Below are 27,231 nucleotides of genomic sequence, written 5' to 3' on the forward strand. Positions count from 1 at the left end.
CACAACAAAGAAATTATTGACATCATTCCTGTATTTGTTCATATACTCAAATTCTTCTACATAACATAACATAATAATAATTGTTTTACTAATACAGTACTATTAATAATATAATAATTTTATTAGTAAATAATACTAATAATATTAAGAAGCAATGATAAATATAATTATAGTGTTTTGCATCATAGTTACTAGAGTCTCAATGTAATTTAAATAATAGCAACAAAAAGAGAAGGAGATGAATATTGGTTTGCAACTTCTTGTATGGGAAGATATATTTAATCAATAAAAGAATACTAAGCAAACTGCAAGGAAAAAAATCAAACATGACTGTAATACTATCTGGCTTGTAATATTTCATCTATTAAGCCAGTCATTCCCTGTTTAGTCTGATGAACGAATCAATCTCGGCTGTGTGCGATGCCGCATACTAGTGATTATCAGTGGCTTGAGTGAATCTTCGTCGATAATGATATAGTAACCTGGACCGCTTTCTACATCTATAGAATTGTCTGGCCGGCGAAATGTGTGCCTAGCTTTAACGAAAACTGATTCATTTTGATTCCTGGAAAAGTTCACCAGTGTACGATAATTTGAGAACAGGTTTGATACACTGACGATGTCTAAAACCCCATTCAGAGATAAATCTCTGTTTAAAGTCCAATCTCCTGCACCTGAGCAACTCAGGTGCAGGAGATTGGACTTTAAACAGTACTTGCATCCTTGGGCAAAACACCTTTGGGTTGGATGTTAAGTCGTGTCCTTGAAATCTTGCTTAGTTGGCTTTTTTATAATTTATGTATTCTTTTAACTCTGGTTATGACTAAGAATCTGTTCTTATTACTTCATTATTTCTAAAGAAACAGGTTTATTAAAATATTAGAATAAGAAGTATCAGAAAGATAATAAAATTGCACTGGTCTAGAATAGTTGTGGAGCTCATTAATAATAACTGACAGCAGACAAATTCCTAATCCTTGATGTGGACTCCCAGACTGACTCCTTGGTATGGACTCCTAGAAGGTAATCCTACAGTCAGTACAGTACTGTATTATACTATATTGCTCCTTGGCAGGTTTCACTTAAAATGTGTTGTTGCATAGGCTTTAGCATCCTTAATACGACTTCGACTGCAAAGAAAAAATATGCAATATTACTGTAGTTTATAAAGTAGACAATGTAAAGTACAACTTTATAATAAATAATAATAATACTAAAAATGATAATATATATATATAAAATGATCTTTTCAACAAATTATTCTCAGATAAGATAGTATAATACATACTCCAAGTATAGAAATGCTCGCCATCATGTTAGGGTTCAACACGTAGGTGTGTATCTCGATACTTGGATTATGTATTATACTGTCTTAACTATACTAATATTAGCAAGATTGTTGGTCTTTTTAACTTTTATTATTTTTAATATATGGAATGCAAATTCTTACCTGTTGCATCTACTGCTTGGTCTTGAGTCTGTGAATGAGGAAACACTTCTGATGGTTAAATCACTGGCAACTGACGATGAACGAGGGCGCTCTGATGGTAAGGTGTCCATTGTGGTACGCAAATTCTCGAATCTATAAATGAAAATGTAGGCAAGCTCTTACTAATATGATCTGAATGAATTTATCCTCTAGCCCCTTGTTTCCCTACTAGACCCCCTCATTGCACCCCACTAGAAATTGTCAGACCCAAGTGTTGAGCCACTCAACCACCACCTCAATTAGGCTGTTAACTGAGCCTCTTGAGAGTCCAAAATACAACCACTGTGCTAACCAGTCACACTCATACTAATTATATTACAGTGTGTAGCGCATAAACCCAGCGTATATTACTAACTACGGTAATACCGGTTATATAAACTATATACCGCATACATAGATTCTAGGCATCTGATTGGTTAAGAAATGGGCAACAAATTCAACCATCACTCCTATGACACAGTTTGAATGATAGTTCATTTTTTCCACATCACTTTGGGGCAATAGATTTCACCATTCCCCTAATGAGCAGTCAATATTTGTATACTATGCCCCACACACTGTTATAAAACCATGGCCACTAACCCTGTGATATGGTTTGTACGACCATATTTGAAAGAGCAAGTCATGTGTCGTTTACCTTTCTCTTAAATTTTGACCAAATATATTAAGATCTGCTTCAACTGTCTGTAGCTGACTTTGCACTTGTTTTGCACTCAAACCTAATAGAAATTGAGAAGTGGAAAATATAAGTTCTTTGTTTCCACTAATAAAATGATTGTAGCAACAAAGTTGTAGCCCAAAAGGAAGCCTGTATAGCCATAGCAAAAGAAATGCAATTACACCGAAGTCTATGTGAATGCATGTGGCAAAGAGTATAACAGTATAATACCTGATGCTGCTGACATTGGCCTCATGAATGGTACCACATTATGTCTTGTGTGTTTCACGGTTACACCATCCACCATTTCAAGACTAGGTATCGATGCATGTACCTCATGATGATAACTGAGTATAAAAAAACAAGAAATAAATTGGGTTTTTTTTAAATGTTTATAGTAGTATACAGTAGTTATAGCTGTTTTATATCTTACCTTTACATAACATAAACACTTCTTTTTGACCAATTTTGTAGGAGAAATCAATATTGTTAATATTTTTACCTATACCTATATTTTTATGTACACTTTTATGCTTAAATTGTCCATGTAATATTAATCTGGTCAGAAACAAAAGGCCAAACTACTGCCTTAATTATTTGATGTCTAAAATGAATATACATTAAGAGCATCTCTTGGCGTTCAAACAACCAAGTATAGAGTACAACGATTTGCTTCGCGTTTGCTTTATTTCAGGTAACTTTCACAGCTTTAATGCAGACTATAAAGTACTACAAAAGTACTACAAACTGCCTCATGACTCCTTGAGGGCTAAATATCTCCCTGCATTCATGCAAGCTACAGTAGATAAACTTGCAATAAACTTGCCCTTTGCAGCCTACACTACCTCAATAAACATTAAAGAAACTACCTTCCTCCTTGCAGGCTAAATAGATATATTAAAACTGCCTGTCCCCTTTTAGGCTGAATATAAAAACTGCCTGTATCCTTGCAGGCTAAACAACTGCTACATTGAATTCAAGTGACATGTTCTTATCAAAAACTGTATCATTAATTCAGTTCATGAAAATTTGTGAAATATTTGTATATAGGCCTTTAATTAATAAAATATTTTATAGTAACAATTTTAATATTTATATTTTGTAATACATTTTAATTTATTTTTTATATTATATTGTCATGGTAGTTGATTTTTAAGTAATTTGTAATTAAATTATCATGTTTGTAAAATTATGTCCCAATTCAGTTACATTAATTTTATTTTTCTTATTACTGCAATGACAGTTCTTTTTGATGTTTAAAAAAGAGACCAAGATATATTTTATATTTGTGATAGTATGTACTTTACCTTTGCTTGGATTCAATGGTTTGTATGAACGGATTTTCTGCTACAAATAACTCAACTAGCAGTTCACAACTGGCAAGATGAATCTAACATAGAGAGAAAGAATAGAGAGGAATGAACTATTTTTAATAGACATTCACTGCAAATGTATGGTAAGCAACTTTATGCTACAGGGACAACATATTTAATACAAAAAAACATACCATAGTTCTTAAGACGTGCCCAGGCTATCACACTTTATTTGACAAAAACATGTGACATGCTTATATGGTCATGATGACATCACATTATGACCATATATAGACACATCATGACCATATATAGACACATCATGATTATATAGGGGCATACAACTGTTTTTTTGGCAAAGAAAATTTGGACAGAGCTTTAGTATATAAGATCACCACTTTCATTTTTGGGTGTATAAATGTTAAACTAGTGGGTAGAATTATATCCTCATAGAGTATTTTTCATTACGTTACTCAAAAGTCAGGGGGTCGAGTTACACCTAGGGAAGACTTATATCCATGCAACTACAGTAATAGAAATTGGTTAACACACTGACTGCCAGATATTTCTTTTATGTTTAAAACAAAATAGCAACAAAACACTGAAAAAATTGACATTTTTTACTAACAACTCCAGAACATAGATGCGGTACTGTTCAACAACCCCAACAACCCCTCCCTCTACCACTCCAAATCTTTGATAATTTTGACTTACCAATTCCAGCCACTCTATGGAATTCCTTGTCAAACTTAATATTTCTATTGCTGGAAATTGGCTGGGAAATGAGGCTAACTTAGTGATTCTGTTGTGCGATAGATCAAGCTCTTGTAAAGACCTGGCGGAAAGGATGACACAATTTTTAAAAATGCGAAATTGAACCTGTGCAAAGGTTATTTTTATGAATTTATCTTCGCCACTTGGTTCTGTGGTAATTTTTTAAGAAAACTGATTCCGCCAAATGAATCCTTAGGAGAAAATTAAAATTGTATGGACAAGTAAAAAAAAAATAACGAGTGTATAAGTTAAGTGAGTGGAACTTTTTACTATTTCTATTATTATTATTTTCATTTGAGAAAAGAAAAAGACAATAACGAAATAAGTGATCTCAATATATACCTTAGTTTACCAAGAGCCTGCATTGCTTCAGACGTCAATAGGTTTCGAGAAAGATGTAAAGTCTGTGAATACATTAATATTTTGAATTCTGCTCAATAAATTAAGAATACAATACAAACACCAATACAATAAAATAAAACATAACACAAAAATAAAACAGTTATAAGTCTCCATGATTTTGATACTTTAGGATGAAAGTTGATGTCATACGAATAATTGACAATTTTGTCATGCATTAAAAACAAATATATATCCAACAACTTGTACACATACATTAAATTATGTGAACACTTAATAGAGGGTAAGTCTTCCAAAAACTGGGACCTGCATAACAATGCTACAATATACAATGTACAATATACTAAAAAATCTAAAAGCATTATACCTTCAAAAGAGGGAGCCCTTTCAGTCCTGAAATGTCGGTCAAATTATTTGATGAAAGGTTCACTTCCTGAAGCTGCAAATATAAAAAAGAATGAGTATTAGGGGCTTAGCTAGTGAGTGGCCAGTGACAACTAGGACAGCCTCTAATAGCCCTTCTGCTAGGAACCTTGGAATTTACACAGGGGTGGCCCCAGCTTTTTCCCCACAGGTGGTCCTTCATTCCCATGGGTCAGATTCTAAACTCTCCTCAACCCCACCATGTTTCATTTTCCCCGGCCGATTTTACCGCGACTCCCTGTCGGCTGGGCCAGATCAACTCACTGGCAGGCATAAAGGCTACGAGCTCTCACAGGCTAAAGTAAGGGGTGCTAGGGTCTCAAGAGGCCCCAGCAAATTCAAATATTTGTTTTTTTAACAAATGAATAACCAAGACCCTTTCCCAAGCAAAGTCTGTGGTATTCATTGTAATATGTTTATTAGTGATATCTTATTAGTTAAACTTCATATACATAAAATTAGAATTTGAAAAAAGGCATCAAAATATGTCATAAAACGCTAAAAATGCCAGGGCCCTTCGCTGCCCTGTCCCCCAGTATCTGTGGCCCTAAAAGGCCCCTGCGTTATGCCACTGCTCACTGATGCACTCCTGAATTTAGACCTGAAAAGGTGTTGTATTTATTTAAATCAAAACTCCTGGCTACCTGTAATGGACATTTTTAGAGTGTCAATCAACCAACTGACCAATCAGAAATAGTGCAATAAATACGCACGTATCCAACAAACACATGTGTTGCCCCACAAATGCAAGTGTTTGACATACATTTACACCATTGTTTTGTAGGACCTTTAAAACAATAATATTGTTCAAGGGGCGGGGCAGGGCTTGGAAAGATGGTATTACAAATTTGCTCACCTTTCTGCACCGACTTAAATCTGTAACAGTTCTTAATCTATTATGTGATCCAAATAGTTCCTCCAGTGAATTCAAACAGTTTAAAAACTGTGAATAGAAAGAACAAATCTGTGGGTTACATATATGAATGGCGATTTTACCATTAAAATCTATTTCTGAATTTAGAATACATATTGATACAATCAACAGGCAAGTAAGCTGTAGAGAAAAAATTAGGACTGATTGATGTAAAAACAAATATTATTGGTCATATCACTATTATTATTAGTAATAATAGTGATATGACCAATAATATTTGTTGTTGCTCATATCACCATTATTATAGTAATAGCATAATCAAGCTAATTAAACTCACTGATAAATTGTCCAATTTGTTACAGCTTACGTCTAGGTTGGTAAGTTGAGAGCAAGGTGCGATTTCCCTTGCGTCAAGTTTAGTTAGTTGATTGTTGTCAATACGAAGACACTTAAGTTTCTTGGCAAACAATAAACCTTTTTCTGAAAGAACAGACAGGTATATAAACTATTATCAGTGGTAGATAAAGATAGGTGGAGGGGGTAGGTAGGAATACCTTTGGTATGAATCACAGCAAATATAACCCAAAACTTAATTTCAGTGGGGTCCTCCTAGTGGCATGGAGAATCAACCTGCCCACTCTTAACCCTATTTTTGTAAACATGAACCACCCTGTTTTGTCCAAGCACTCAGCTGGTGGTTAAACTTTCGTTTAAAAATTATAATTAATCCATCACTCAATAGGTATTCTTCTTCTTATCATCTTCTTCTTATCATCGTCCACAGAAACAGATGTGATTGCAAGGGCAGGCCCAAAAAAAAAAAAAAAACCCACTCTGGTCTAAGGGCTGTGACGAAGATACTCCTACCATGACCCCTCTCAATAGTAATTTCACACTGAAGAGAGTCGGCTAAACTGGTGGTAGCCACAGTGTATGCGTTGAACCTTGGAGATTTCTAGGTCCCCGGTGTTTCAGGTGGAGGGCTTAAATGTAAGTTACGACAGTGCGCTGTCTTTCGGATGACACGTTTAAGCCGTTGGTCCTGTGTGCATTATGGCCCATGTGCACGTTGAAAAACGCAGTACATTCTTCGGAAAAGAGTAGGGGATTGTCTCCTGGTGTAGTGCCCAATTCATCACCAGAAGGACCCCACTGGAAACAAGTCTTCAGACTGTGGGCTATCCTTGGTGTGAATCACACCGAAATACTCCTATCCTATCCACATGGAATCATCTATTTTTCATCATTTTCAAAACAGTACAAAACACGTTTTTTCTGTAACGACTTCCTTTCCTCAAATAGCGTACATAGTAAAGTGATGATTGTTATTTTAAGAACATAGCTTTTTCGCTTTCATAAAATAGTATACACACAGTGTTGACACTCTCTCTCTCGTATATATTTTGTACTCTCGTAAAAAATGAACGGGAAAAAATGAATGATGCCGTAGAGTAAGACCTAAGGTATTGGTAGGTTTGGATGCCACTTGATGCAGTACTCTACAGGTGTAAACACGTTATATCGTCATTGCGGACTTATAAAATCCGCATACGCTATAAAACTAAAAGAAAATGCATACTTTTGGAGTCCGTACTGAGCCCAAAAAATCCGCAATGAAAATATAACGTGTTTGTAGCTGAGTATATACTGTATGCAACATAAATATTTGTATAACAAATAATGTGAAGGACTTGTTTAAAGTGACATATTTGAATGTTTCTTACCTATACTTTTTAATCTATTAAACTGCAGTTGCAGACTACACAATTCTGTTAATCTGGAAGGAAAATGATAAAAGTTTAATAAATTGGGATTAAAATTAGCTTGGTGGTTATGTTGACTGTAAGCTTAAGGATGAATAAGATAGGGGATTTAATTTGTTTATTAATGAAGCAATATTAAGAAATACAAAACTGACTTTTCAAGATTTTTTATTTCAGTTATTTGGTTTCCATACAGCTTTAACTCCTTAAGATTCTGAAAAACAAGATAAAAATCATAAATTATGCCCCAAATCAACTATGAAACAGATAATTACGCTTAATATGTATCTATCAAAATATAGTAATTATTACTAAAAACACAAGTAAAGTCATAATTTTCCAAATGATTAAATATAATGAATGAGTAAATGGAAGAGTTATGCTTGTCGCCTATAACAAACAACGATATTAAAGACAAAGCAATTATTTAACCTTGAAAATGGAGAGTGTAATTGTTCAAAATCTCTAACTGATGCATGGTTAAATAATATTACTTTAAATATTTACATCTCAAAATCAGAGTTACTGTAAATACTTGAAGTAATATATGTAGCCTGGCCAGTAGCCTTGTCTTTAGGTTAATGTGTTTGACAGCCATGTTTATTTAGAACATTGTCGTGAGCACTATGAGGCATATGGGAATTTTTCTTGAATGTACAGTGTATGCAGTTTATGGATGTCATTTACCTACTGCTGTAAATTGAATTTAGCTTTCTAGTTATTGCAGGTTTGTTTTTATTGAGTTACTTGATTGATGACTTGGTAGATGATATATGTGAGAGTGAAGGAAAGTCTCGAAAGCTTCTATGATGATGATTCTGTTCATTGGTCTACTATCTAAATATACACCAGGCCCAAAGGGTCTACCGTAAAACTAGCCTACACTGTGTCTATTGTCTAGGCCTATTGTTCACAAGGTATTGTTAGATTGTAAACAGAGTTCTCAAATCTATTTTACCATGTCTCAAAATTTCAACAGTAAATGGAAAATTTCCATGGACTATTGTATGGTTTCTAGGGTATAAAATATATTTGTCATTAAATACAACTTCCCAAATTATTGTTTTCAAGATCACTCTGTTTTATTATACCACCAATTCATTACAAATCACATTATAGTGAATTTGCAAATGTATGCTTTGTCAACTGGGCAAGAACTATAAAAATGCAAATGGCAAGCAAAGTATTATGGGAAGAAAAATTCTATCAAACATATGTTGCATTATAGTAATTTCAATAACCTTTCACTTGTTTACTTTAAAGTTCATATCATATACATCATCCTTAGTGTTGGTAGTAGCTAGAGTTGGTATCAGCGATAAGATACAAAAATTAATATATTCTAGGTCTCTTTACTTTGACCTTTGTACCTTGACACAATTCACTCAAAATTTCATTTCAGAAAACTCCCACATTCAACTGATCACACTGCAGTATCAACAGATATTCATTACTCTGAACTGTTTGAAATTGAATCAAGGTAAGAACATAATAGTACACCTGATAATAGGAAATGTTAAATGTAAATTATTTTTTTTTAGTTTTAACTGAAATTTTATCAGGTTATATAATAATTTATCACCATTGACATTGGTGTTCCTTCTCAAAGGATTTTCAACACACTTTATATCTGTATGACCCCATTGGGAATACGTGGTTCTTTATTGACATTTATGGGCAATCTTTGTATATAAACAGGTTATCTTTGTATATATTATAAACAGCATTACCCTCGCTTTTCTTTTGTCAGTTATTGCAAATGATTTTAAGTAACTAAGAAGGCTGTCATGTTTGTTTTTGTATTTTTCTGTAATGTTGCTACAGTATATACCTAATATTGTATTCAATTTACCACAGTATCAAAATACAGTAATTCTAATAACAAAAAAAAAATTAATAAATACACCTGACAACATATTAACATTTTAACCATTAGAGAAAATATAATATGTTAACATTTAAATCATAAGGGAAAATTACTGCAAGTGATTTATAATTAGCAGTAAAAACAAATCTGATATGAATATTCACAATCGTAAAAAGGAAAGTAATACTAACTATAAATATTTATACTTATATTTTATAAAAGGAAAGTAATATTAACTATCTATGTGTCTTTACAGATGTCACAGGCTGTATCCAAAGCTTTGCAGTTTATGGATAAAAAAGATCTTGAATGTTCCATCTGTCTCAGTCGGTTTCACCAACCAAAGACACTGAAATGCATGCACACCTATTGCCTACAATGTATCCAGAAATGGGTGGAAACTCATGGAAAGATGAAATGCCCAACATGTGGACAAGAACATAACCTGACAAGGTATGATTTAAAAGAGCTTACTTCAAATACAATGATAATTCAACTACTAGAGTATGTCAGAAAAACTGAGGATCAAAAACCAAGTAAATGTACTTGCTGCGACATTAATCAACCAGAATACCACTGCCAGACATGTCAACTGTATCTATGTGGAGCTCCATGTATCAAACAACACAAGAGAGTACCTTCCACTAAGGATCATCCACTTTACACACTAGACAAGAAGGAACAAGAGGGAAGTTCTGATGAACAAAACAAATGCAAAGTTCATTGCAAAAACTCTCTCGAATTTTACTGCTCTACTTGCAACAAATCAGCATGTAAGCAATGTGAACACATCCTTTACTGTCATAAAAAACAACATAAAATGATTCCAATGTCAACTGCTGTCATTGAGTTTAATAGTGATGCCAATGAAGTTGTCAAGGTAGCACATGAAATTAAAAATAAATTAACAAAAAAACTAGAATTTATTACAAGGAACAAATCAGAAATTGATTCACAAATAAACTTATGCAGAACAGCCATTGGAATCCAGGAACAGAAGCTTATGGAAAAAGTTGCCGAAAAAAGCAAAGAATTAATGTCAGATGTAGAAGAGATATACAAAGAAGAAAAAGAAGACATCGATAGTATACTTCAAGATATTGATTCAAAGATGACTCAAGTCAATAATCTGTTGGCCTCAATAAATACAATTATGAACAAACCAGAAGAAAAAGAAGTTCTTGAATCCCAACAAAAAAATCTCAAGGCTGTCAGAGACACGGTCCATAGAACTGATTTTTATCGACCAGTTCAAAAGAGTAAAAAAAAGCGTATTACACCAAGATTCATTCCATCTACACGCTTGGATGAGCTCATAAATACAGAGGGAATCGGTAAAATCATTACTGCTGATAACGCATACAAAGTTGATAATGATGATGAAGCGGGCATCAGTAATATTACTGTAGGTAGCACATACAAGGTAGCTAAAGATGATCAAGTTATTACTGTGACTAAAGGACAACCATTTGTAGTGAAAGTAACAAGTAAAGCAGTGAGTGATACAAGTCGATTAGGTGCCACTCTAAGGAAAGCATCAGGTGAAGAATTAGCCACTGAGATAAAATATCAAGGAAATGGAGAGTACAAAATAACAGGTAGATGCAATGTAGAAGGTGACTGGCAAATGAAAATTACTTTTGGAGTTACACAGATCAATGGATCTCCAGTGAATATCAAGGTAGAATCGCTGGGACTTGTTCATACCATTGGTAACATACCAAAATATAAAGAACATAGCAAGAAAGCTAAAGTGTCAGGTGTAATACTAGATACAGATGGATGCATATTAGTATCAAGCTACAGTAAAGACATATTAAAGTTCAACCAATCTGGTGTATATGTTGCTAAGAGACAAGTGCGACAGAATGTGCATGTAAATGAAATGCATCAAATTGGTGACGGGCACATGGTGTACAGTGATGACTTAGGACATTGTGTTGTAATGTGTGATGATAAATTTCAAGAAATCCGCTCATTTGGTAAAGGAATATTGGAATGTCCAAATGGCTTAACAGTAAACAGGGAAACTAGCATCTTGTATGTAGTTGATCGCGGAGCACACTGTGTGTTTAAATTTAATGTTGATGATGGTAGACTGCTGGGTAAGTTTGGTTCAGAAGGTAGTAAATTTGGTCAAATGAATGATCCAAGTGATGTCACTTTAACTAAGGAAGGTTATGTGATTGTTGCTGACTGTGATAATAACAGAATACAAATGTTTAATGAAAAAGAGAAGTTCAAAGAAATCCTTATAGGTTGTGGTAAGAAAGATGGCAAAGTTTGGGGTCCTTGTGGGGTAACCATTGATATGGACGAAAATATAATAATATCAAGTAACCATAAATTACAATTATTTGATAAAAATGGAGTCTTCATAAAAAGAATAGATCATGAAGATGATGGATTAGATATCCCATGTGGAATCACTGTAATCTCAAATAGACCAAGAAGAGTAGCAGTAGCAAACCATGAAGCAAACAACATTAAAATATTCAACTACTAAAATTGTAGCACAAGAAAGCTCAACTTTAACCCATATTTTTAATAGTTCCTTAGTTTAGTTTGTTATGTGTTCCTAAAAAGTGGAAACAAGCAACAATATTACCATCACCTAAAAGCAAATACTGCTCTTACACTGGACAAGCTCAGACCAATTTCCCTATACACCCGTTTTTTAGAGCATTTTGTTAACTCATAGACTTTGGATAATCGTGGTCAATATTAAAACAATAATTTTTGGGAATAAGAAAAAAATTTAGACTACCCACTCTTGTTCACTAATTACAGTTTAACGTGGATCAACCAAGAAAGAAAGCTAGAATTGTTTGTATCCGATTATAGTTTGCTTTCAATTTAACCTACCACACTAACGCTCTAAAAAAAGTATAGAAGTTAGTGTTCCAAGGGAGATAATACCATGGCTTCCTCTCCAATAAATTGTACAGAATTACCGTACTCGCGCGAATAAGCGCCCGCTTTTAGTTGTGGTGTTCTCAACACCGGAAGAACCCCACAGAAAGTAAGTCTTTTCAGTGGGTTATCCTGGGTGTTTAAGCAAATAAATCCATCCAACTATCTTCCAGATAATGATTAATGACTCTGCATCTAGTACAAACAGATTTGTCAATCACTTGACCATAACAAAATGATAATCTGCACAAAATCATGTAGATAAAATTTTGAAGTACTGTAAATCAGTTTTTACTGCAAAGTCAGAATTTTTTAAAACCAGAATGAAATTAAATGTATTAAAATATAATTGCTGTGCTTAGAAAATAATAAAGCAATTTAATAGTTGCATGTCATACACTACTTGAATTTATGTTAGATCGAATGCATTCATCAGGCCTGGAAAAAATATTTTTGTGTCTCCAACCATGAATATTATCTTGATTAAACACCTCCAGCACCAAATGTTATCTTTAGACTATTATAGCTTTAAAACAGTAGTACATTTAGTGGTTTGAGCAAGCATACCAAATTTATTTACCTGTATGCATTAAAAAAACAAAAACAAAAACAAAACAAAAACAATATTCTCTTTTTTCCCTAAAATGCCTCTGGATTTGTGGTTAATGCTCCCGACGGCCGGTCGCACACTTTTCCCGCCCTGGTATTAATCTAACCTATGGAGATATTGATTATGATGTTGATGATATCCAATAAGAAAAGTAAAAAAAAGTTAAATATTCGAAGTAATGGAATGTTAAGGCAGAGTCGGGCAGAAGGACGGAAATGAGACATATTAAACGTTTACGTTGTTCGACGAGTCGTCTAACCAACAAAAGGCGTTTTTATGATGTCAGAAGATAGTCTCATACAGTAATATAATATAGTATGTAAATTAGGGAGCAAAACTGAAGCTTGAGTTCTTTAAAATTGAAATTAAAATTAAATGTCAATACTAACTCCCTGATATTACCTATAGGCCTATGTATTATTCCTATTATTTGCGACAAACTTAAACATGTCATGTTTTTTTTTTTCTTATCTGACCTGACAATATTGTGTACACTGATTTATTTAAAGAATATAATTATAACATCAAAATGGTTAAAGTAACATGATTATTAAAACTAATGTGATTCAAATACCAACATACAGTATTGTAGATACACGTCTCATTAAGCCTATACATGTTGACGTGCAGAATTCCTGCGTTGAAAAGGGCTTGCCTTGCACATAATTATGATCTACTAAGATACTTGGATTGGGACTCACTGCTTCAAAGAGTTGTATAGAAACTTATCATCAGAGAAATGTTGCGATACTAGACTGATAAACAATAACACGCTGGTTGTGCTAAGATTCTTTTATTAAGTGGCTTATATTGTGGTTCATTATTGGAAGTTGACAATAAATTTGGATTGGGATAGTTTTTGGTATTTAATTATTTTTGGCTCCCTGTGACTTAAAATGATGGTGATGATAATATTGATGATGGTCATGAGAATTGTTAAAAATGATGATGATAATGATGATGATGGTCATAAGATTTGCAAAAAAATGATGATGATGATGATGATGATGATGACAGCTTTGTTTCATAGTAAGTGATTATCAACTTTTGTTCACTATCAGTCCCATAACAGTGTGCATTTTATTGTACCTATTAACACAAGGTTAAACAGAAAAATAAGAGCAATAAAATGGTAAAAGAATAATTTAAATCATTTCAATGTTTCGTAATAAAGTTACAAGAGTTTAAACATACAGCTGTTTAAACAACAATACTTGAGAAATCAGCCTTCAAAGTTTACGATTTCAGGCATTTCTTAGGTATAAACCATCACCAAATTTTGGTTCTAACATTGAAAATGAGGAAAATAACAGCATAGCATGATGTAGATACATAAAGGTTACAGGTTAAAGGTTTTAGTGCACTAAAAAAGATTTCCAAAATTTTGACATTCCAGCAAGTTTTGGCCATTCTCCAAAACAGGATTTGAGACAAGTGACTGGTTTGGCTTCGTTTTGCCACATTTATTGACTCTACACAGACACCAATTACTGTACATCAGTGACACTCTAGAGATGGTGTCAATCTTGACAAATAACTGATATGAAAACTAACAACTTAATTAGAAAAATACATTATGAAGCACCTGAAGACTGCTTATATCATGGAGGTGTAAATACATTACATACTGAATCGTACCCACATACATACATAGGCAGTGTGTACACATGCCTATTTTATACATCACATACATACATATAGCATAAGATGGTAATGTTTTGGGTCATCAGAGTTTAATAATTGATTATGGATGAAAATATTATAGTATCAAGTAATCATCAGCTACAATTATTTGATAAAATTGGTGTTTTCATGCAATAGACCAAGAAGAGTTAGCAGTAGCAAACCACATACAAACATAACTCTGATTTTTAGCCGGTGACAGGGACGTAAATTTTGTTCTCAAACTTATGTGATCCCCATCCACACAATCTTATTTACTTATTTTCTCCCTTTTTTAATCCGTTTTATATTACTTATAAATTGTTTATATTATTATTTTGTGTGTGGGAAAACCTAATAAATAAAAAAACAAACAAAACCACAGACCAATGTTAAAATTTATAATTATTAAATTAAATCAAAATACATGGCTTAATAGTTCCATTTTCAGAAAAAATTACAATATAATTAATCTAATTAAATACATCAATTAATATGAGATTTATTTTACTAGACCTTGATTTTATCTACGAATAGTTACATTTATAATTCTTATAAATTACTGTTAATCCATAGTTAAACTAACAGTAATTAATAAGAATAAATTTAATTACTGTAATTAGTAGATGATATTTTTACACCTTTTTTAGATTGATTTAATATTCTACATTCAGTTTCCATACATACTGCACATTTCATTGCCAAATTCATCCTTAGGTCTATCAAAGGTTTTGACAGAATACATGATATTGGAAAATAAAAACACTAAAAAATATTTGCACTCCAAACCGTATCTGTTCATATCCAGTGGTAGATTCAAGTGGGTGGGTGAAGCCAACCAGGGGCCCCCCACCCCACAAATTAGCCATCTAGATTGTCTATATCTGGGATCCCTCTACTTCGATTTTCTGGATCTCCCACTGACATTGAATCTACAGAATTATCTGACAAATGATATTGATTGTATTGTTAGTGATATAAATGATGATACTTATCCGGGTGATGGTGATGATAATAATACTTACAGTGTTACATGACAGATTCTCAATACATTCTATTGCATTACATGACAGGTCTAATATCTTCAATTTTCTAAACTGCAACAAAGAAATAGAAAATATATAAATAGAATACAGGTTTACCTACAAACTTTGACTGCTATACAAAAGAAGCATAGGTAATAAACATATCTCTTTCTACAGGGAACCTATCCTGAAAAATGATAGATTGCAAAAATATGCCCCCGGTGTATAAAAGGTGAGGATCAGACTCATCCAGTAATTATAGACTTGTATAAATTTTTTCCCTGTGATATCTAAATTAATAGAAAGTGTTTTATTTTATTTATTTATTTATTTATTCAGCATTAGCCACTTGGCCAAGGATGCCAAACATTGAAGCTAATCATTTTGCAAAGTGGTAATCCCATCACAACAGGGGCTGTATGGACCAGTAGACTGGGGCTAACCCCTTACTACTCATCTCGAAAGATGTACTGGGTGCACATAAGCAAATTGTGTACACTGGGCCTATGGTTTATATTCCATATCCAAAAAGACTTGTTCCACCTGCAGAACCATAGGCGAGCATGCTGTTTGAACCAGCGCCAGTATTATGGCTGTATAGTAGGTTTCGGCATTCCTGCCTTAACCGCTCGATCAATTACAGTATAGATATTTAGATTTAGAAAAGTTAATTTATGAAATTGAAAATCAATCAGGTTTTAGTCCTTATTTTTTAACCACTTTTGCATTCAATTTAATTTAATTTATGCATTTATCAAGTCATAATGATGCTGTTTACTATCGAAGGAATGTCCCTGATTAAAGAAAAGGTCACACAAACATGCATAATTATGCATTTACATTTGTAACCCTGAAGAAAATATACAACGTAAACACACAATGTATGTACCAAACACAATCAATAATCATTACTGAAGACTGGATAGATGCAATCGACTAGGGAAAGTATGTTGTAATGTTAGACCTAAAAAAAGCGTTTGACCCAGTTGACCATGAAATCCTATTAGAAAATTATTATAGGGTCATTCTGGCTCAAATCAGCCAGAAATTTGACACCCTCCCTGTGACACCCTCTTCCCACCCCCAACCCTTTGATTTTCCTTAAAAAAATAATTAAACTTAAAGTTAGAGTAAATATCATCAATCAAAAGGTGTCGACAGACAGCCCAATTGTAGATGTTAATTTGCCAGCGTATGGGAGTAACTGACAGGTTGTACAAAGACAAAAAAAAATTACTGATGAATACAGTTTGGACAGATTAGAAAGAAAATCATTTTGAATTCTCTGTGTTTAACAGGGCTGGAAAAAGTACATGACCACATGACCGGCGGTCTGAGGCAACATGAATGTCCCAGAGGCATTTTGGAAAAAATATTTGAAAAAAACAAAACTTCTGGGCTAAGGGCTACAGCATATAACACTTGGTGCTAGAGGCATTTCATCTAGACAACTTTCATGGATCGAGGCACAAACATTTCTTTTCACACTGGTGTTCAATACAGTAACTTGTTTCGCCTTGTATTATTTTTATTTGTTATTTAGAAATTTGTGTGACAGTAACAAGGTCAAATGAATAATTTGTAATTACTGAGCTTAACTGTATTTATTATAATCATACCTTTTCCAGATTGTGTATTTTCTTGATGGAGGAGGCATGTAGATTGATGTCATACACTTGTTCATAGTTGCTTTCCTGGCATTGCACAAGCTACGCGCAAAAAAAAAGAAAGTCAAACGATAAATTATTATGACAATATTAAAAGAGAACACAAACACTGTTATTCCTTAATTCCATTCATTTCGTACAGTAGCAACCGAGTGAACTGTGTGTAATTCTCTTCATTGTTTTCTCTTTCTCTCTTTTCTTTTTCATTGTTTGTACTGTGCTTATATTTTTTTAACCATACCTTTATGTTTGAGTCTGAGTTGGGTTTAGAATGCATTCCACTGAATGGCATAAAAACAAAAACTGTCCAAGTATAATTTCTAAATTAAAATTTAAAGATATGCCATGTGTATTGAGCTAAAAATTAAATATTTGACAACATATTACATTACAGGACAAATAATATAATAAAATGAATATAAGCAATAAATGGAACTACTTCAGACCACACACCATCAACACATCAAAGCCTCTATCAGTGTCTTTTTTTTCATTATTTAATGATCTGCAAAAATGTAATATTTTTTGAAAACAACATCATTAGCTGGTGGTAGGTTCATGAAAGTGAGTATTAATAATGAATGTCTCACCTAAATAAATGGTTTGAGCTTTTTTTTAAACTTGGTACAAAATAATTAGTCAAGTTGGTTTGGGGCAGGCCCATAACCAGCAGGGTGTGTGTTTGGGGATTTGGCTAAACCTCCTTTTTGACCAGTTTACTACTGTGTATAGTATTTTATCATAAACATTGTTTATTAAAGAAACACTTATAAGTGACCTAGTTACGGGCCTGTGTGGTACGAGTTGGTTTTGGTACAAAAGCAACCAGGTACCCCCACTTTGCGCCTGTCAATTTGTATTGCCTTACCAGTTCTCTTGGGGATATCTTGCCATGCATGGCTGAACCTGGGTGGCTTAGATTGGTAGCAGACTGAGTATCTATCAGCAATACATCAGCAGAGGTCTCTTCCTCACTGCTATAATTATCATCGTCATCAACTGAGATAAAGCTGGTGTCCCCATTGCCATTTTTGAGACTGACATCTTTTGGTATAGACCTACATCAAAAAGAGAACAGTAGTATTAAGTACCTACAGATAAATTGTGGAGTTGAATTTCTTGGCGGTCAAGGTGCTTGCCTTCCAATGATGAGTCCTACTGTACATTTTAAAAAATTCTGAGAACTTACTATAAGGTCTTTGCTTAAACACACCCACCATAAAATGATGACTGTAAAAGTAATGGTCATATATTTTCAGGATATCATAAATAGACTTAATGGTACATTTTTGTGAAGTATTATATTGTACAGTTATTATTTATACACTGTAACTTAACAGATGTGATATTCATTACAACACATACAATAATAATACCATAGATTTCTATAAAGACCAACAATCAAAATGGATCAGTCATGTTATAAGTTAAGACCAAATGATGATCCATGTAAAATTCTCACATTTCACTATATGACCAGCAGAACAAGAGGAAAGAAACTTAAATCTATTCAATGCGTCATAGATGCAAATCAACTGAATAGAAGCCAATTTATCAAAGAAAGTTTCACCCATAAGCATTAAATAGAATATTTTGTAAATTGCATTCAGTTTTCCATATTTTTTTGTGTTTGGTAATTGTCTGTACAAAGGTCCCGCATCACAATTATGCAGTCTTTCAACGCCTACATAATGTCAATGGCTGCCGAATGTCTGAAATCAGACGGCTACAAGTGCCAGTACCAGTACTATAGGGTAAGATAAGATAAACTTTATTGCTCCAAAATTGGAAATTTAGTACTCGCATATGACAAGTGCATTTATGCAAATTATTGAGTGTAAATATAAATAAATAAATAATTTCTATTATTGTAACCCACTCCTTGGAAAACTAATTAATGGGGGTGGGGTGCCCTACAGTTCCTATGTTAGTCCTCCTAACATACAGTAGTCACAGTGTTATTAGTTTGATTTAAAAGAGTTATAAAATGTTGATACTGCCAACAGAAATTAAGATGAAAATTGAATACAAAATAAATACTAGATTTGAACTCGTCACTGAGGACGAGTTTGGTGATCCGCCGTACTTCGACCCTCACGAAGCACGCGCAGTGCTGATTGAAAAGTATTATATGCTAAAACATGCTCTATTTAGTTTTTAAAATGAGTAATATTGAGCATTTTAATGACTTACGAATGTGTACACATACGTCTTAACGTCCATGCGCACGGTAATGATATTAATACAGTGTCACAAACCCAAAACATGTAACCGAAACGTAATCTCCAGCTTCAGTCGTGCTCTGGGCGTGAAAATGAGCGTATGGCGCGTGAATTATGGAACGTTTTGGAATACTGAAAATGACCTGAAACATGCTTTAAATTATCTGAAAAGTGATATTACCAATTTTAAAATGTTAACGCACAAGTACGAATACCTTATACGACGTGCCCAAGGACGGTAATGGCATATGAATTTAAACCTTGTCAAGTTTAATTTAAAACCCCCTGTTGGTTGGTAATGAAACACGAATGTTCCCTTTACAGTATACGAACTATATATCGGTCTGATAGCGTCGAAATAGTCTGCCGCCCTCTATTTTAAAATTGTTTACATCTTTTAAGAAAAAAAGATGAGAAGGCTCCAAAAAAGCATTCTTTTTTACCATGATGACGTCATCAAAATGAAAAATAAAGGGACACTTCTGAAAGAGAATTGTCTCAGCTATAACATACTCACAGGTGGAAGACAATCGATCAAGAATAAGCAAGATACATTCAAATAAGTTGAAAAATAATGACGTCATAAATAAAATTTCAGTTTTTTTGAAATACGATGACGTCACAATGTCCGATCAGCAATAATGATCTATAAAATCATATCTACAATTCATGTGCTTTCAGAATATGTAATAAAAATTAGGGGTTACCTTTCATCCTAAGGAGCTATAACTAATTAAAAGTAGGCATAATTTTAAGTATACATAATTATTGACGCACGCGTATGCGCACGTTAAGTCGTGCGAACGGAAAATAAATTATAATACTCTAAATAAAGACAAATAAGGTTTGTGTTAAGATCTAGGCAGCCTAAGTCCTCCCCCAGGAAAATTTTGATTCCTTGATGGCAAGAAATGAGTTTTACAGATTAATGACTAAAGATTAATGATTAATGAATTTTAAATTTCAAGGGTTTCTCCTTTTGGGAAAAAAAAATTTCAGCTCACAAGTCCTGAAAAGGTAGGTCCAGAATTTTTTTAATTTTTCTTTTTTTACAAATTTCTTTTTTTCCGAAGGGGAGGGGGGTCAGGACCCCCTGAACCCCTCAGATCCGCCAATGAACATAGGCGAGAAAGTCAAGACGATTCACGCACAATCGCACGTAGACTAGGCTTTGCTTAAAATAAATATTGTACAAACATATCTGTTTTACGAACCTTTGTTTGATGACATACGTAAAATTTAGTTTCTGTTAAGGCCGGTTTCAGTCATAGTTTTGGCTTGCACCCATACAGTTTTTGAAGCAAAGTAATACTAGGCAAAATTGCCATTCTCTGCTTTGGCAATTCTCCCGCGGCAATAAAGTCGGCAGTTGCCGAAGCAAAATTCATGCTGCGTACATAAATGTTCCTAAATGTGTTTCTCAATGTTTAAAAACGATGTACCGACTCATTTGTAGACTTCTTTTATGTACAAGCTAAAATGGTGACGTAAACTAAAGTCGATGATTGTGCGTGCAGAGATATAAATCATAAAGTTAAAAAAAAAAGCCTTCCCCTCCCTTTATTTTTTGAGAGGTGATGCTTAACAAGTATATTTTTTATTTGGCCTTTTCTACCACAGAATTAACAGGTTGTTCTTAATGCACTTGTCAATTAATCCCACCACCCTCCCCACCCCCTGGACTCGGGCCATGGCGGGGCACCAGCCAGGACTGAGCCGGGAATGTACACACAGTTTTGTCCCTGTAGAGCTGGGACGTACCTCAAATTCACCTGTAGATGTAACCGGGAATTTTACACATTAGACTATTCAGAGTTTTTGGTGTAGTGTTGTCAAACCGGGTCTGGTCCTACCTAGCCTACACTAGGGCTAAGCATTCAGCAATTGCTGTGTGTTTTGTAATTAAAAAATCGCCTAGTGGTACTCTAGGCCTACCATCATGGTTTCATTTTTTACATCACAGTGTAAATTACATAAAATTCGCACCTCCAACTTCACAACGACGAGGACTGAAGTGGCATGAGTGTGTTGCGTGAAAATTTGTGAACCGTGTATTTGACCTACAGTAGCCTAGTATGCTTCAATAACTACACGCATTCATTTTCTTATTTAATTTCTGTTTTTATACTGAATCAATTCTATTAGTCAGTTAAAATGTTCAATCAATTTTTCTTTTTCTATGATAAATCAATACACTCCTTTTTTTTTTTTTTGCACTTTTCCAAACTTCCATGGGAATCTGCCTAGTGTTACGCATGCATAGTACTTCCATCAAGCAAGCTCATCTCCTTGGCCTAGCAACTCACATGCTCCTCCGATTTAGACATAGGCTAGACCTTTAAGTAGGCATTATCATCCAATCATTTATTAGCGGGGCATTTTACCGGGACTACAAAATTTTTCCCGGCAGTAGGAGGCGGGACTTAGCTGGTGATGTACGTTCAAAGGATGCCACACATTGCTGGGACTTTCTCATGCATGTAACCATTTTGGAAATTACATCCCTGGCTAAGGCCCTGTAAGCCCGGGTCCAGGAGGCCGGGACTGCAATTGACAAGTGCATACGGTTTTTTTTTTTTTTATTAAACAAAATTTAAGAGATATCCTAGGAATAATCTAGATTCAGTTCCTGGTATTATTAAGCATTCCTTTTGTTGTCACCACAATCAATCAATATTAAGGGTACATAAAACTTGTTAAATTACACTCCCGCCCGCGTGAAACATTTGGGAAATATCTATGCGTGAACAAAAAACAAATTTATTTATATCAACAGCATAAAAAAATGCAATTTTGTGAATAGATATACATTTCCTTAATATAAATTAAACTAGTTTTTATACAATATTCTTTCCAAATTAAAACTTGTCCTTTCCTCATCAATAAAAAAAAAAGCAATATTCTATTGTTCCGATTAAAAAAAACAAACATAAAACTCCCCGTCCTCATCACTTTAAAAAAAAAAAAAAATGTAGGCCTAATCACGGCCGCCGAAAATGATGCACACCGTATGTATCGCGGCCTAGGAAATGCATAATTGTCTGGTGGGTTAGATAAAACACTTCCTCAAAAGCTTAACGAATCATTCTGTCACTGCAAAAGACTTTGCAAGTGTGGGAGAAGCATAAATTACTTTCCTTCACTCCAATCCTACCTTACGAACAGCAGACAAGTTTACAAATGAAGTGGCCAGGCCAACGCGTACCAAATTTTTCCAAGCATGTTGTCAGTAGTATCTCATTAAATCAATTCAAAGCAAACGATGACTGCCACATTCAAAACTTGAGAGGAGGCAATTTTTATGAGTACTAACGAACACAGACCATTTCGGTCGTGCTTAGTTTCGGTCGCGCCTCACTTCGGTCATGCTTCATTTCGGTCGCGGTTTGTTTTCAACAAATATATGGAGTTGCAAAAATGCCAAATTTAATATAACTAGGCCTAATTATCATTGTAAGTTCGTCAATCGGTTTATCCTACATTTTTTTTATTTATGTTTTGTTGTCTTTCAACAACATAGGCTACTTAAAAGCAAATAAAATGAATACTATTATTACTAAACTAAATTTCAATTAATATTATGGTATTTATAGGTCATTTTCTAGTTTGCTGCATTCCTAGTACCATTTACTCTTTTATCGGATGGTTTTTATTTTCGCAAATAAAATAAATACAGTACTAACAATTTGGTATTTCTCTTAGTACAGTATTGTTTTTTTATATTATTTATAAAAATAATGTAAATAAATATGTATAAATTATATATATTATATATGTATAAATATATATGTATGTGTATATAGGCCTATATATATATATAGTTCCTATATGCTTATATAAAATCATATATAAATATATATATATTCATATTTATGAACTGCGCAGGGGCATTAAAGAAAATTAAAGATTTCAAGTGAAGAATGATAATGTGTGTATTATTCGTTTATTTATTTAATTGTGTTTGGTACGGTATGTTTTATCCAAATTTTAGAAGCTGCAAGAAAAATAACTAAATACTGTAATGATTATTGTTTTAACTAAATTATGAAATAGATTTCAGATGGTAACAACATTCAATTCTACTACTACTAGGCCTAGGCTATGCTAGGGTTATATGTAGCCTAGGGCCCCAATCAATAGACTAGGCCTAGCCTACTACCTACTAACTAGGCTAGGGCCTAGGCCCTAGGTCAGGCATTCAGATTCATCATTCATATATCATACATTTTTAAATATTTTAGGCCTAGGTAGGCCTATCGGATAGGCTATCCTATCTCTATTACCTTTGAGTACTGCGATTCCTTGTCGAGTTGCTACTACCAGACAGAGCTCTTTTCTCACTTTTCAAATCGCTTCTTCTTTGATCAGGACCAGCACTCCTGGTTTTCCTAGCTCCAACGCGATAGGATACTTTTGTCGATGATGCACTGCAATAAGGTTTCGAGGCTTTCGGCCGCCTTGGCCTCTCGCTTGAAACCGCGTCACTAGCAACCACCGGTACAATTGGTTTCAGATGATGATCTTTTTTTCTAACTCCATTTAGATATTTTGTCGGACGTTCATTATAGACTAAGGAACTACTTGGTTGCAACATTTTCAATAAACTCTTTCTTCAGAGCAAATAATAAGGATAAACACAGTACAGTACTACTACTACTACTGTTACAGCTCAGCCCGAACGTAAACAACCAGCCATTATTATTTTAGCGAACTCCGCATGCGCAGTAACTATACTCATTGGGCTTATTCGACTCTCATTGGGCTTATTTGACTGGTCGTTCTTCGTTAAACCTTAAACCATGAAAATAATTCATACTCAACGAAATGAACCAGTCGAATAAGCCCATTCATTTCGTTGAGTATAATATTTTCATTCGACTGGTTCGTTATAAATAGACTTCGTTGACAACGAAAATTAACGTAAACCACATGGCCGGCGGAACCGGGGGCCGGGGGGCCACCTTTTGGCAAAAATATAATGTCTGGAGATTTTTGTATGATCGGAAATAAATGCAAGAAAAGAAAGAGGGAAGAAGGAGGAGAAGGATGGGAAAGAGAATGTTTATCCAGTCCCCGACCGAGTTACATTTTCTCGCAATTCACATTGGCTGATCTGGGGGAGGGGGTCATGGGTCCCGACCCCTCCCTTGGGCAACAAAAAAATGGGAAAAAGAAAAGAATTTACCCGTGAGCTGATTTTTTTTTTTTTTTTTTACACTTAAGAAAATTAGAATTTTATAGAACATAAAAGTCATTAAAACACAATTCAAATGTCGAAAAAGCTCATTTCCCGCCATCTAGAAATCACAATTTTCCAGGGGGAGAACCCCCCCCCCCACTCTTGTTGGGATTTATCGATTCATGGAAGAAAGAATACGCATGCGAATACTCATTTGTTTATGTGTATACACACACAAAATAAAAAATGAGAAAAATCTACCTGACCGTTTTCAAGAGGGGAAAACCTTGAATTTTGAAGAAATTAAAAAGTCATTTATAAATGACATTTCAGAAGTCAGGAAAGCTCATTTCCCGCCATCTAGAAATCGAAATTTTCCGGGGGAACCCGGACCCCTTTTTCTTTGGTGTGCATTGATTCATTGAATCATTTTCAAGAGGGGGAAAACCTTGAATTTTGAAGAACTTAAAAATAATTAAAAGACACCTCAAAAGTCGGGAAAACTAATTTTTTCGCCTTCTCTAGGAATCGAAAATTTTCCCGGACCCACTTTCTTGTTGAGATTTATCGATTCATGGAAAAAATTCGTATGCAACTACTCATATTTTTTTAAATTTTTTTTTATGTATGTACACACACATAAGGCATATTTATTGTAAAAACAATAGGAAAAAATTACCTGACCGTTTTCTAGAGGGGAAAACCTTGTATTTTGAAGAACTTAAAAGTAATTAAAAGACAACTTAGAAGTCGGGAAGCTCATTTCCAACCTTCTAGGAATCAAAATTTTCACGGGGGAGAACCCCCGGACCCCCCCCCCCTTTTTTTTTTTTTTTTTTTATTAGATTTATCGACTCATGGAAAAAAAATTCGTATGCAACTACCCAATTCTTGTTATGTATGTATACACACATAGGCCTAAGGCCTATCTACTGTAATAACAATCGGAAAAATTTACCTGACCGTTTTCAAGAGGGGAAAACCTTGAATTTTGAAGAACTTAAATTGAAGTCGCTAAAAGATACTTCAGAATTCGTGAAAGCTTATTTCCCACCATTTAAAAATCAACAATTTCCCGGGGAGGACCTGAACCTCTCTTTTCTCTTTGGGTTCATTGATTCATTATAATAATTTTCAAGAGGGGAAAACCTTGAATTTTGAAGAACTTAAAAGTAATTAAAAGACACCTCAAAAGTCGGGAAAACTAATTTCCGTCTTCTAGGAATCAACATTTTCCCGGGGGAGAACCACCAGACCCCCCTTTCTTTATGGGATTTATCGATTCATGGGAAAAAATCGTATGCAACTACGTATGCAACTATTTTTTTTTTTTTTTTTTTTAATGTACCGGTATGTATACACACATAAGGCCTATTTACTGTAAAAGCAATGGGAAAAAATTACCTGGCTGTTTTCAAAAGGGGAAACCTTGAATTTTAAAGAACTTAAAAGTAATTAAGACACCTCAGAAGTCGGAAAAGCTCATTTCCCGCCAATTAAGAATCAAAATTTTTCCGGGGGAGGACCCCAAACCCCCTAAATTTGATTCCAGATCTGCATGATTCATATTCCCATTCATCTTATAAGTGGTCCCCCCCCCCACACTTTGAAAAACGTTCCGCCGGCCCTGAACCAGAGTGGGTTCACAGAACGTCTTAGGTCTGTTTTTCCGGATACACCGTTCATAGCCTATCGCAGACCACCTAACCTTCGTGATATATTAGTACGATCTAAATTCAAGAGGCAAATTAACTCTTGCGACAGCCATAATTTGGGTAGTCATCTTTGTGGTTCATCATGCAAAGCATGCTCCTTGCTTGATTCTACACAATCATTCAAGAGCAACCAAACAAACCACATATTTCGGATAAGGCAATCAATTAATTGCCTCACCAAAAATGTCATTTATCTCATATATTGTAATATTTTTGATAAACAATATTTGTGATAAACAAAAAACACTCTCCGTATGAGAATGACACAACATAGATCAGCTATCAGAAAATCTAAGCTTGATCAACCAGTAGCCGAACATTTCAATTTAGCTGGTCATTCAATTTCAAATTTCAGAGTGATTGCAATTGACCATAATGCCAATTGGAGCGACAAAAATCGCAAAGATAAAGAGAATCACTGGGAACTTTTACTTAAAAAACAATAACACCATTTGGACTCAATATTAGGAACGTTCTCCCAGTACACTAAATTAAACCAATGGCATTTCTATTTATTCTGGATAAATCATTTGGCTTATTTATTGAGGCTTGCCTCTAAAGTTTAGTTTTGGCCTTCCTGTTTACTTGTTTAGGCTGTTTATTCTAATCTCACCCAGCCCAATCATGCTTGCATGAAATTCTCACTTTATCTAGCTTTTTCTACCCTCACTCACTCGCCACTGAGGAAGGACTAATGTTGTCCGAAAGCTCTGGTTC

At 34.2% G+C, this 27,231-nt stretch overlaps 2 protein-coding genes across 3 annotated transcripts; one reads left to right on the forward strand and one right to left on the reverse strand.

Annotated features, from left to right (window-relative positions):
- LOC117118494 lies at positions 1–24,322 on the reverse strand. Its single transcript, XM_033263093.1, has 17 exons — positions 23,904–24,322; positions 18,267–18,456; positions 17,351–17,440; positions 15,732–15,803; positions 7,810–7,868; positions 7,616–7,668; positions 6,229–6,371; positions 5,874–5,960; positions 4,962–5,033; positions 4,577–4,638; positions 4,175–4,295; positions 3,455–3,537; positions 2,889–2,943; positions 2,379–2,601; positions 2,127–2,208; positions 1,451–1,582; positions 1–1,130 (listed from the first exon to the last, which is right to left on the reverse strand). Exons 1-17 carry the CDS (start codon positions 24,212–24,214, stop codon positions 1,079–1,081), a joined length of 1,887 nt encoding a protein of 628 aa, XP_033118984.1. The 5' UTR covers positions 24,215–24,322; the 3' UTR covers positions 1–1,078.
- LOC117118523 (tripartite motif-containing protein 2-like) lies at positions 7,875–15,028 on the forward strand. 2 transcript variants are annotated; one of them, XM_033263148.1, is made up of 3 exons: positions 7,875–8,381; positions 9,057–9,134; positions 9,778–15,028. In XM_033263148.1, exon 3 carries the CDS (start codon positions 9,778–9,780, stop codon positions 12,025–12,027), a length of 2,250 nt encoding a protein of 749 aa, XP_033119039.1. In that variant the 5' UTR covers positions 7,875–8,381; positions 9,057–9,134; the 3' UTR covers positions 12,028–15,028. The 2 variants fall into 2 exon arrangements, with proteins under 2 accessions (XP_033119039.1, XP_033119040.1); XM_033263149.1 differs by having other exon boundaries at positions 7,875–9,134.
- Positions 24,323–27,231: the final 2,909 nt, after the last annotated feature.

Source organism: Anneissia japonica, unplaced genomic scaffold (assembly GCF_011630105.1).
Source record: "Anneissia japonica isolate Jap-2015-1 unplaced genomic scaffold, ASM1163010v1 scaffold287869_len1821871_cov162, whole genome shotgun sequence".
In the NCBI taxonomy this organism is placed as follows: domain Eukaryota; kingdom Metazoa; phylum Echinodermata; class Crinoidea; order Comatulida; family Comatulidae; genus Anneissia; species Anneissia japonica.

Coding starts and splice junctions, on each gene's coding strand:
- LOC117118494 (XM_033263093.1), bottom strand. CDS start 24,214: ATGTTGCAACCAAGTAGTTCCTTAGTCTATAATGAACGTCCGACAAAA. Junction 6,372..7,615: donor TAATAGATTAAAAAGTATAG/GTAAGAAACATT, acceptor CTGTTCTTTCAG/AAAAAGGTTTATTGTTTGCC. Junction 2,602..2,888: donor GAGTCATGAGGCAGTTTGTA/GTACTTTTGTAG, acceptor TTGGTCAAAAAG/AAGTGTTTATGTTATGTAAA.
- LOC117118523 (XM_033263149.1), top strand. CDS start 9,778: ATGTCACAGGCTGTATCCAAAGCTTTGCAGTTTATGGATAAAAAAGAT.